The sequence below is a fragment of the Lygodium microphyllum genome, chromosome 16 (genome assembly GCF_053477565.2).
Source record: "Lygodium microphyllum isolate KBCC chromosome 16, Lygodium_microphyllum_v1.1.10, whole genome shotgun sequence".
In the NCBI taxonomy this organism is placed as follows: Eukaryota; Viridiplantae; Streptophyta; class Polypodiopsida; order Schizaeales; family Lygodiaceae; genus Lygodium; species Lygodium microphyllum.
The window spans coordinates 45,143,301-45,156,124 of record NC_141150.1 but is presented as its reverse complement, the minus strand read 5'-3'; the positions used below and the strand labels follow the sequence as shown (position 1 = coordinate 45,156,124).

Here is a 12,824-nt window from a genome sequence, read left to right as displayed (position 1 = left end):
GTGGTTGGAATAATAGAAAGCAACCTATAGCTGCTTTATATATTATAGAGGCTAAATACAAAGACACTACTATTATAGCATGTGAGATGGTATGGCTCTAAAAGTTATTGGGTGATTTGGATGTATTGCAATAGATGGCCTATTTTCATTCATTTTGATAACATGAGCAACATACAGTTGGTTAGGAACCCTGTATTCCATGCCAGACTAGCTACAAGCAAGGTGAAGATAAACCAAAGCATGGAATTCAGACAACATGTTTTCATTGAGCAACCAAATTTTCACACCAAAAGACCAAAATTTCATGGCCTAGGCTCAAACTAATTGGTTTATGACATGTATTAATGAAAGAAACAATTTATTTTTTGAGAGGGGATGGTTTCATGTGATTAAGAATGCGATTCTAAACTTTTATTAGCATACTTTTTGGTGGTGGAAATTTTAATGTGATTGTCTCTACTAACTCCTTTCATTGTGTTCATGTTGCTAGGGAGGGCCATTAGTATGGTTGATTATGATGTACTAAGAAGCATCCATCTTCTAGCCTATGGGTGGATTGTGCAATCATTGGGTATGAGTTGTGTTGATTGAAAAGCAACATAGCATATAGGGCATGAGATGGATGGTCAATACAAGAAGTTATTAGCCACCATCCTAGGATACTAACAATTTTGTTTCAGCCAATGGGATTGGATTTTTCGTAAAGACGATTATGCTAATGATAATTTTATTTCATAGTTAGCTAGAAAATGGATCTTTATGTATTACTATTTGCTAAAATAAACTATTTTGAGGAACTTGTGTGAAGGATGCAAAGTAATGTGTAAACTAAACAAAGTTTGGTAGTCAATTAAATAATTAAATATATGGTAGGTAAATGGGTGAAAAACAAGTGTATGGAGGTCCCCCAACTCCATATAATGGACAAGGAATGGATGGTTGGACCTAATAAGTGGGGTGGTTATTACATTTCATAAAACATTCAATGACCTAAACTAATCCCATTTTAAGGAGTAGTCTATGGCTATACCCCATGACAGAGGGGTTAACATTTTTCCTTCTCCTCATTTCACACTTTTTATGAACCAAGTGTGGGGTTAGTTTGTCATGATAACACGCAAGCTTGCCCTACGAGCACAACACAAACATGACTAGATTGATTTAGGTTTGATCATGTTTTCCTTGTGGGATATAGTTGGATCCCTTTCAATTGTTAATCATTTTGTTGATCCAAGATGGGCTACAACTATAGACGGTTGGTATCACACATTCAATAGACTACTTTCCCTATGTGGTTTTGACTTTATACACAATTTTGGAGATGGTTGAGGTGACAAGCTCAAGGTAAAATGGGAATTATGGGTTGGAAGGTTGATGCTAGGTGGAGTGGGGGGTCAAGTTGCAATGGATGTGTATCAAGAAATTTAAAGGGTGCCATTTTGAGGTTGTCACATAGCCAAATTCAAGAGAATATTCTAATATTGATTTTGAACTTGATGTCATTTTTAGGGAAAGGAAGGAAGGTGGATATTTATCATGGAAATGTGAGGTTATAGTGGTGGCGAAAGGTGGGAATGAGGAGGGTGGGGCAAGGCTAGGGGGTTGATCATGCTAGCAGCAGTTTGAGACAAGGATCCTCTCAATCTCTAGTGCTTTAATTTGAAGAATTAGGAGCTCTATGGCCATGGTGATGTAGGGGATAATGTGTTCAAAGTCCATATTATGAAGATAGATAGATGATCAACTAGTAATTTGAGCAATAAGAAGTGCATGAATTTGAATATGTTGGCTAGAGGGGTGAGTGAAGAAGCTATTGACATTGATCAAGATAGCATGAAAATGTAGTTACATCTAGTCATAGCTAGTGGGGGTGGAGTGTAGGGTGAGCCTTTTATAGAAATAAATGTGGGTCTCAATCAAGAGGGCCTTTTTCCATGGATGGATAAATAGGTTGTCAAATGGAAGAGGGATAGATGGGGCCATGGCCATCTATGGTAAGTGGTCATGAAAATTGGTGAAAATGGCACATGTTATGTTTAGGGTGGAGGGCTAATGTCATGTCTAAGGTGATGGTGAGGCTATTGTGCATGTTGATAGTCCCATGATGGAAAATTTTGGTGAGGATCGAGGTAGTAAGAGTGATTCCTCCAAGAGAATGTTGGCCCATGTATGTTCAATTGGTGTAACGGATAGCATGGTTTGGTAAAGTTTAAGCATACTAGACAACTTCTAGTTATACCAATTGTGGAGGTACTAATATAGTAATGAATACATAAAACATAGCACGTCTTATCACAATTGACCCTGATCTTGGTGAGTATTGAATGTGTTTATACAAACATGTGGAAAGTCTTTACAAGACTAAGCTTGTGAAGGTTAAGTCCAATTGTGTGCATCTACTCTTAGGACTTTGTCTAGTCTCTACAAGGCCAACTTTGTTTGGTAGAGGTCCATGTAGCACTTGTTGATCTTATGGAGAGTACTTGCTAGAGTGGCTTTTTTACCTTTCATGCTACTCTATTATAAGCCAATATTCCTTTTCTTTTTAAGCAAGAAATGTGTTCAAGGTTGCACGGAGACTATTTTTTAATCTTTTAGCTTCCCAAATGTGGTTTGCATGGCAAAGAGCTAGCTTTGTGAGATATCATGTTGGCATTAGTACTCTTCTTTGTGGCTAGCCAAGTCAATTTTGTGGACTACAACAAAGTAGGTGTAGAGGTTTGTTGATCTAGCCATCTTTACTCTAGAGGTACTCCTTGTCTGTGTGAAGTTATTCAATTTACATTTTTTTGTTGCAATAGTTCTATACTATTGTGGTCTCTCCTTCTTTGGTGGCATGTATGTATTGGCTCATGTGTATTGAGCTCTTCTATCCCTCAACACTAGTGTTTCTTGTAAAATGAGATCCCTATGAACGTTGAGGTAGTTTATGTGGGTATGGATAGGGATGTGGAGCCCACGTAAGACCAACAAAGAGGAATTGAAGGATAAGAAGAGGGCATGGAAGCCAAAGGTGAGGACAAGGTGGTGGTAGGGACTGTACTTATTGTGAAGGGAAATTTTGAGTGTGCTACTAGTTTTAAGGTTTCATCTAGAGGGTATTTAAGGTGGCTTTTTTGGTTGCCTCTCATTAATATGTTTCTTTATTTGTGCATTGCAACTTGATTCTCTTTTTGGTGGAATCCAACTTCAAGTTCTTTCTTCTCTTGAGCCTTGTTGTCTTGGTTTCTTCCTTTTTTCTTTAATAGCAAGTTCATAAACATCCTTAACTTGTTTTTACTTCTTTCATTCTTGTTTCTCCTTCTACTCTTTCTATTGGGCCACTATTCTTCTTTCTTTTATGGCCTTGATGAGTCTTTCATTCTCTATTGTTGCTTTCACTATTCTTGTTGTCTTTCTACCCTTTTCCTTAGTCTATGATAATCTTTTTTCACTTTCAATTTTCTTTGACTTTTGTTCTTGGTGGATAGTGTCTTGGACCTTCTTTACCCTTTTCCTCTTTTGGCATTTTTTCTTCATGTTGTGTGTTCTTTTGTACCATCCTTGTGGATACTCTCTTTTCCCATTTTTTGATTTGACCTCTCTCAACTTTGCTCTCTGATTCATCTTCTTTGTTAGCTTTTTTGTTTGCTGCTTAGGCCCTACTTGATTGTTTCTCTTCTCTGTGGCCATATCCTCCTCAATTTCCTTCAATCTATCGATTTGTTCTTTCTTGGCTTGCTTCTTCAAGTTCTTTTATGGTTCTCTTCCTCGTGTTGCTTCATAACTTGCTTGCATCGTTGGAGAGTTGGGCATATTCTTTTTTATGTTGCTAGTTTGCTTGAGCCTATGCCTAGGTAGTTGTATGTGGAGCCTTGTTGTTCATTGAGAGGAAGTTGTATTCTTGAGGTCAAAAGTAAGATTTTGCATATAGTGAACTATGGAATGGTGGAGGTGGAGCTAACCATGATGGTGGAGAGCCTCTTCACTATTCACACATGGAATGCAACTTTGTGATTTCTTGTCATTTACTCACAATCATACAATATTTTGCATAAATCACTCTATGATCTTACTAGGTATCAGATCTTCGAGATGCATGAAGAATATGTGGGTAGCTCACATTCTATGCTTGTAACAAGGATCATTTGGATGAATGTAGCCCTATTACATAATTCAAGTTGGAAATGTTCTTGAATGCCATGCCATCTCAAGTTTTGTGATTGACCCAATAGTACTTCTTTAGCTTAGAGGTGTCATTGTGTTTGGTGAAGTGTTCATAACAAAATTGCAAGCCAGAAATCAAAGAAAATGAGGATCTAGGACTTCTATTGAAATAAAAATAGACCAATTTTCACCATTTATTTCCTATACAAAGGTAAATAATTATCTTCACTAAAATGTAAATTTTGGGCTCATATCCATGAGATTGCATGTTTAAGCCTTACAAGGTGCACCACTTGGTTGTTTCAATAGTGTTCATGTAAGTCAAGGCTCTTATGCACTCAAGTACTTGGTTGGTCTTTAAGACCATAGTGTGACCATGATCCATTATTCATATTGGCTTGTAAGCTACGTTGTTTGCACATAGGGAAAATGTTATCATGCTCTTGCCTTCTTCCTTGGTTAATATTTTGAAGGGGAGTTACCTCCTAATATGAAGGACCTTCAGTTGTATGTTCTTTCCTTGATCTTTGCCTAATCTTTTGGGGAGAAGTGCAGACTTGTGGCCATTTGGGTGTATGTGACATCTCAATAAAAGTAATATGTAGACTTTTGATGTTTCTTAGTGTACTAAAAAAAGTCATATTTTATGTTTGAATAATAATTATAGGTTAACAAATTTCGTTTTTAAATTGATATTGTAAAGGTTGTAGCATGATGATATTGAAAGGGTTCATTATCTTTGGCTTAAGGTGTATCAAGGATGGAACATTATCACATCTTAACAAACTTTCCAAGTATCAAATTGGAAGAAATTATCTAAATGTACTCAGAAGGCATGCTAGACTTTAATGGGTGAAAGAAGTTTGATGATGGTATGTGTAGTATGATAAAGTTCCATGCTAATATCACGGACAAATGATAGATAGAGTGATCTAGAGTCATCCAAAACTTTTGTCCTGAAGTAAGATCTATTTGCCCATTCATTATGAATAGAAATCAATATGTGAAATTGTGTGAAGTCATATATGAGGGAACTACCTTTTGGATAAAGTCGAGCCCATAATGATATTGACGTTTGAAGAAATTGAATGTACTCATCACATTATTGAGCCATTGTCACATGTAGTTGTACCAACAAGTTGAATAGATCAACAATGTGCAACACGAGATCACAATACTATTGAATTATGTTCCATGAACATGGATATCATGTATTGGGAATGACTTATAGCTTGTTCAAACAACTCAAATTGCTAGATGACCCTTCTTGTGAAGAAATGAAGAACTATGTAAGTAAGGAAGGGATCTTTTATACTTACAATTCACGGCTTTATATTTATCCCAAGAGTATGACACGAGAGTACATTCATGTAACAACATATTTAAGTCCAAAAGTTATGTGAGACTTGTAGCTTACTCATCACCTAACATAATTCCTTTTGGAGTAGGATCATTTCTAGAACTCATGGTGCATAAGAGGATACAGAGCTTTAATTATCATAGACTTACCATGTGCTGTGATTCTAGTAAAAGGAAACAAAAAATGAAAATGTAAACTTAGCCCTTGATTATTTAACACCCAAGCATATTAAGCCATCTTATTAGACTTTATGGCACATATTAATAACTTTGTGATTTTAAAAGGTTAGGAGTAGCTCTTTATAGACTTATATTGCAAGCCTACTACTTGACCTATTGATAAAGAGGGCCAAAAAGTACAAAATATGTGTCATGAATGACTTGCAAAATGAACAAGAGGAACTAACCTTCAAAAAAAGAAAATTGAACCTTAATGGACTTTTTGAAGAAAGAAAGGATCAATTAAGTAGGAGGCAAAGACAACTTTTCGAAATAAGAAAGGAGGATGTTGTTCTAGTTTGGTGGACAATATCTTTGACACATGGCATAGAAGCATTGTCATGCAACTTTATGGATTACTGTTGCCAACTTTTCAACTAAGGATGTGTGGGTGATCTAAGATAAGACTTTTGTTTATATAAGTGACAAGAGTCATAGTGTCCCCAAGTGGAACAACTTTACCATCCATGGTGCTTCTACACATTTACTGGTTATGTTGAGCCACAACTTAGTTTGCTGAGACTCTTGGCCCTTATCGAAGTTGAACATTAACATGAAACATTGCATAACACATGAATTCTTGATTGTCAAGCCCTTGTTCTAATAACCTACCTATGCCAAAAAAGGATTGCTAAAATGTGGTTATAACATGGGATCTTGCACATGGTAGTGATATTAGCAAGACAATAGTTGACTCCTTCATATGCCAAGCTAGAATCATCCAAACCAATTAACACTTGTTGGTTTCTGCAACTTATCAAATTGGTTTACTATTAAGGGGAGTGAGAATCACATGAGGGACATCATCAATGGGGAATGAGAATGACATGAGGGAGTTTGGTTTGTCAATGAAAATTTGATATACTTGACCAATATCAAATGTGGAGATGTTGTTGACTATTACCAAGCTTATTGGGAGTAGCAATAAGAGACATCAACATTTATTACACTTAATGAAGACACTCCTGAAACAAATAATGGTGTAGTGAAGTGGTATTTTAGTAGATGGTGCATGTCTTATGGATCGAGGGTCTACTAAAATGGTTTTTTTTTTGTTTTTTAATGTTAATTGACTAGTTTTCAAGGTTCCATGTGCATTTTGACAATGTGTGAATTGCCATTACCATGAAGTGAGAGCATACTTAGTATCTAAGGGGTGGCATGAAATCTATTATGGAGTCCTAATTTATGCTTTATACATCTTGGATTTTCAACTCAACGAGCTGGAGTTAATGGTGGTATTAAATAGGAAAAACCACAATTAGCCAATTGTTTCTCCCAAACCGTGCGAATTGTGAAGAATTTTCTTCCCTTTTCTATTTTCTACCCCTTCTCGCCCTTGCAATATGAGAATATGTGGATTGAGGTGATCAAGGGACCTACAAAAAGGCATGTGATGGCATAGTGGTAAGATTAATCCCTTTTTTCTTCTTAAGGGGACCCAAATGAAGAAGGATGTGTACACATTCTAAACCATGCAACATGGGTTTGTTATAAATTGGTACCATAATGTGTACAATGCAACATGGGTGTTTGTTGTAAATTGGTCCCATTGTCTTACAATGAGGAGCATGAAGTGGACCTATTGACAACATTCTTACTAATATCATTCTCAAATTACCATGAGCTAGAAACAAAAGTTGGACCCATTTTTATCAATTCATTACCTTGCATCAGAAAAAAAGAATGAATCTATTGACAACTCTCTTGAAGGTCGAAACTATGACCAAAAAATGCCGATAAAAGAAGAGAGCTATAGGATAATACACTTAAATATAATAGTCAATTGTATTTTGGAGGCTTTAATTGCTTTGCAATTGTTTTATTGTCTCATAGAGTTTGGGCAGTCTAATTCTCTTATAAAACTAGTCCTAAGGTGGAACTATGGGGTGGGTCGATTGCAAGAGCTCAAGATGCACTGACTATTAGAGAACGAGTTCTTCAGTATGGGGTGGGTCGATTGCAAGAGCTCAAGATGCAGTGACTATTAGAGAATGAGTTCTTCACTAATAGAAAACGACTGCAACTTTGTGTACAAGGAGTTCTTGATGGGGGGGTCCTTCATGGTAGCAAACACAAAAACCTTCCACTCGAAATTGTGAAAGGATTTTCGAATCAAATTACGTAAACTTGTTATCTTGTAATTAAATATTTAATAAAGTTTATTGTCTTGTTATTAAATAAAAAAAATTAATCGTTATTCATTATACAATAAACCTTAGTTTTTCATGAACAGTGCATGGGGGTCCTTTGGTATTAGGACATCTTGTGTGTGTGTCCTTTGTTATTAAGACATCTTGTGTTTAAGGGAGGAGTCCACCATGTGTGAAAATTGGCACTCCAGTCTCCAAACTTCCTTAACTAAATTTCAAACAGACACGCACACACACACACACACACACACACACTCTCTCTCTCTCTCTCTCTCTCTCTCTCTCTCTGTGGGGTGTGCCTGTGTGGCCCTTTATTCTAGCCCGCATTCTGCTGGAGCTACCAGCGATTATGGCGATAATACCGTCAGTTTGTGAGCCCATCTTCCACCGCGATTGCATCCTTTCCTTCTCTGTCAACATTCGTTCTCCTTCTTTCATCTTCTTCTTCATAGCCACGGCTCTTCACCCCTAATTCTGTTGGATCATCAGAGTGACACAGACACAGACAGACAGCAAGAGAGAGAGAGAGAGAGAGAGAGAGAGAGAGAGAGAGACTGGCGAGAGCTCAGTTGATGCGAATTGCCCCGCAGCCATGTGGGGATGCTCTTCATTCGGCAGGCTGAAATGCAAGCGCAAGAGACAGATGGTCGATCGGCGAGACAAGACAGGGGGCAAAAGGAAGCAAGAAGAAGGAGAGGAAGAAGGAGAAGCAGCAGCAGCAGCAGAGGAGGAGGAGCAGCAGGAGACGCTGGATGATGAGGAAGAGAACACTCAGCTCGTCTCATCCGCCATAGCTGCAGATGGATGCTGCATTGATCGTCGCGACCCTGGTCGATTGTCGAAATCGAAGGCCATCCTCAAGGATTGTGTCTCCCTCCTGCGCTCGTGTGTCATCTCGGTCCTGCGAAGGATCTCCTCGGCAAGAACGTTGCCGCCCCCGCCATCGTGCTGTCGTTCCCGAACTCCAGCTTCGGCCTTGCCATCGCTGATCATTCCTCGCCAGAGGACATCACGAGAAGGGCCTGAATTATGGGGGATGGCAAACGGCAGGGATGCAGAGGAGGCAGAAGAAGCAGCCCCAGCAGCAGAAGAAGGGAGAGGAGGGAAGGCGTCTGTGTACAGAATTCCGCCTGCTGCTATCTGCGCCTACCGCCAGTTCAACCTTCGGGAGCTCAACAAGGCCACCTGCAATTTCTGTGATGGTCAGCACTAATATTGTACTCATGTCATTGTAACAACACTGCATTGTTTGGGCTGAATTCACTGAAGAGCATACAGCATTTTATGTCTCTTAATGCTGCATTGCACTATTCAATTCCAATCTTTCCATTCTCTCATCTTTATGAGAGATCTATCTCAATTTGCATTCACCCTGACAAGCCATGAGTGGAGCGTTAAGTACATTGAGACACAATCTATCTCAATTTGCATTCGTCCTGACAAACCATGTATGGAGAGTTAGGTACATTGAGACACAATTTGTCTCTATTTCCATTCATCCTGAAAAACCATGCGTGAAGTGTCAGATAGATGAACCTATTACAGTCGTTGAACTGCTGTTCTGCATTCTCCGAGTCCAGTTTGATTCACCGGACTCGAGCGATTGCATATTAATGAGTGCTTAGCTTATTTAATGATGAGATCAATGGCTGCTTTTTTATCTGCTTGCCAATTGCTCAAGTAAATGCCCTTTTGCTGTGAGTGCTTTAGCTTCTTTAATTCTGAGATCAATGGGTGCTTTTTGATCTACTTACCAGGCAATATATTAGGTAAGGGTTCTTCTGGCTGTGTCTATCGAGGAAAGCTACCTTCTGGTTTGGCCATAGCTGTGAAGGCATTCAATCCAAGATTAAAGGATTCACAATTGAGCTTCATCACAGAAATCGAAATGATGTGCTATATTCGTGACTTGCATATTCAGCCCCTGATTGGTTTCTGCATCCAAAATGGCCAACTCTTGCTGGTTTATGACTACATGCCCCAAGGGAGTCTGGAAGCTTGGCTCCACGGTACAGTTTATGCCTTTCTTCCACGGTACAGTTTATGCCTTTCTTTCTTGTATTGAATCCTCAAAACTTTGAATGATCTTGACTGCATTCTTTTTCCTACAGGTAAAAATAAGCCGGCGCTATCTTGGAGAGCACGAGAGCGCGTCGCTTTGGGCATTGCAAAGGCCCTGCACTATCTGCACACAGTATGCAAGCCTCCAATCATCCACAGGGATGTCAAAGCATCAAATATCCTTCTCTCCGATGGCAAAAACCCTAAGGTATAGTATAATTGCAGACTAGAAACTTGTCAGTTAATCGACAAAAATGCTCAGCACTTATTCCAAACAAATTCTGCAGTTATCTGACTTTGGACTTGCAGTCTGGGCGCTTCCCTCCTTTTCAGTCAGTCAGGAGATCATGGGCACATTCGGGTGTGACAATAAATCCCTACTGCAGTTCCCTTGTCTTTCTGTTAAGAGCTAGACTGTGTCTGAGAAGTTCTTATATACTTGTTTATCAATCAAAACCTGCAGGTATCTTGCACCAGAGTACTTCCAAATGGGGAAAATCTCGACGAAGATTGACATCTACTCTCTTGGTGTAGTGCTACTGGAACTTGTGACAGGAAAGAAGCCAATTGAGCAGGAAAGTTCCTCTAGTTGGGTAAGACGCTTCCTTGCAAATTAGTTAGGTGAGCTACACAGAAGTGAGGTCTGTTGTTTTGGAGGCTGCATTCACTGCTTTACAGAGTTGCAATTTTGCTGACCATTTAGGTGAGGCATCTGATCGATGGTAGCGATTATTGCATGGAGGAAGTAGTAGATCCCAAGTTGAAGGGTCTCTACTCACGAAAGGGTATGCGAAGGATGTTAGGCATTGCTGCCCTGTGTGTACATCCTGTAGACACAAAGAGGCCATCCATTGGCGAGGTCAATCTCTTTTAGTTCCAGTTCGATTGCTGTGTAGCTCATCACTGATCTGTCATTTTTTCAATCTACAACTGTTTTCTTACTCTCGGATGGAACAGGTGTTAAGTCTTATGCAAAAAGATCCTGGCCTGAACACAGACCAGCTGCTATTGGAGGCATATGGCAATCCCCTTGCTCTCATGTTGGACTGCAGCAGGGAGTCCTCATCAAGTACTGAAGACGAGCGCAGGAAGCATTTGGAGATGGCTATGATTGATGTTGATGAATGAAGCGTATGATCATGGAGCTCACTTTGATAGGAAGCACCTGGAGATGGCTATGGCTGGTGTTGATGAATGAAGCCGATGATCATGGAGCTCACTTTGATAGGAATTAGCACCTGGAGATGGCGATAATTAAGGTGGATGAAATGGTGAATGAACCCATGATCATAAAGCTTGCTTTTGTAGAGATGGCTATGAATATTGATGTTGATGAAGGAAGCCTAATATGATCATGAAGCTCGCTTGTAAGCTCACATATATATTCAATACACGTGACTAGTCCTACCCAAGCGCATGGCATTCCTTATCAAACGCCAACCTTAGGCAAGGATTTTTCCATTTTTGATGGAAGGAAATCAACAAAGTATGAACTCATGGTGGACACCCAAGACCAATAAAACACAATGACTCACCATTCAAGTGGTAAAAATTTTGGCCAAAGTGCTAAATTGGGGAAGATTTATAAGAATTAAGAAGTGATTTATAAGCATCTTACACACACACACATACACACACACACTCTCTCTCTCTCTTGTCCATAAACTTACACTAGCACAACTCAATCCATGACCATGTAAATTTGCCATGAATGTAGTTAGGAAGGTGCGCAAATGGGTAGTTTATGGAATTGCCAAAGTCATCATAGAGGAGTGTAAAAAGCTTAAACTCTTAAGTTACTTTTTGGGGCAAATAGGTAGTTTATCAATCATATAAGCACTAAGATACTTTGGTGTCATGATATATTAAGAAGCTTTGATAGCCTTAGTAGTTAGTTTTCGTTTTGGTGATAATAGCTCCTTGCCCTGGGTCCTTTTTGTGCTAATGGCTCTTTGAAGCAGATTGTAACTAAAAACTTTAATTTGTGTCGTTGTTCTATATACCTTTAAAGGCATTGTGTTTGTTTTATATGCTTTTAAAGGCTTCTAAAAGTATGTTAATACAAAGATTTCTCTCTCTCTCTCTCTCTCTCTCTCTCTATTCTCAAAATCTTGTAATGACCTATTACCTTTTTCTAAACTTAAGACAATCTCTCGTCTTGAATGAAGTATCTTAATGGTTAAGATGTGTTATGTCATTTATTTAAATGAAAAGGCTCACTTACACACACACACACACACACTCTCTCTCTCTCTCTCTCTCTCTCTCTCTCTCTCTCTCTCTCTCTCTCTCTCTCTCTCTCTCTCTCTCTCTCTCTCTCTCTCTCTCTCTCTCTCTCTCTCTCTCTCTCTCTCTCTCTCAATAAATAAATAAATACAACAATCTTAAGGATAAGGTTCACTTTTATGTTAACATTAGACAAATAAATAGAAAGTTCTAATATGTGTCAAACAATCAATGATGCCATACAAGTAAATAAATCCATTGATACGCCTCTCCAAGAGAGAATCCTAATGGGACTAGTAAATATGAATAAATAGAAGATAGTTGAAAGTAAGTTGAATGCTCAAGCCAACATTACAACCATATATGCCACTTTTGTCTACACATCAATAGTCTAATAACAAAATATATTAGTGTGAAAATTAAAAAACAAATAATTTTACATCAATAGTAAACATGCACTTCCTAACTCTCACCCCAATACACAATCCTACTAAGCCCCCTCACCATCTCCTCTCCAATAAGATCCTTACCCTCTTACCAACTTTGAATTAAGGTAACAACAAATAAAGCAAATGTGCACTAGCATGTAGTGAAGTATTGTTGTTTTGTTTCCAAGAGGAGCTCCTAGCACTGCTTTAACTTTGAAAAGCAAGGGCTCTC

The 12,824-nt window shown here is 38.7% G+C and overlaps 1 protein-coding gene across 1 annotated transcript; it reads left to right on the top strand.

Moving 5' to 3' along the window:
- The first annotated feature begins 8,078 nt into the window (after positions 1 to 8,078).
- On the top strand, positions 8,079 to 11,879 carry LOC148022767 (putative serine/threonine-protein kinase PBL21). The gene is made up of 7 exons (XM_087695697.1): positions 8,079 to 9,079; positions 9,635 to 9,886; positions 9,989 to 10,146; positions 10,226 to 10,299; positions 10,402 to 10,531; positions 10,642 to 10,797; positions 10,896 to 11,879. Exons 1-7 carry the CDS (start codon positions 8,470 to 8,472, stop codon positions 11,064 to 11,066), a joined length of 1,551 nt encoding a protein of 516 aa, XP_087551823.1. The 5' UTR covers positions 8,079 to 8,469; the 3' UTR covers positions 11,067 to 11,879.
- The last annotated feature ends 945 nt before the right edge of the window (positions 11,880 to 12,824 follow it).

Bases quoted from the DNA above. Each gene is read 5' to 3' on its own strand.
- LOC148022767 (XM_087695697.1), top strand. From the start codon at position 8,470: ATGTGGGGATGCTCTTCATTCGGCAGGCTGAAATGCAAGCGCAAGAGA. The intron at 9,080-9,634 runs GTCAGCACTAAT...TCTACTTACCAG, and splicing joins CACCTGCAATTTCTGTGATG to GCAATATATTAGGTAAGGGT. The intron at 10,300-10,401 runs GTGTGACAATAA...CAAAACCTGCAG, and splicing joins GAGATCATGGGCACATTCGG to GTATCTTGCACCAGAGTACT.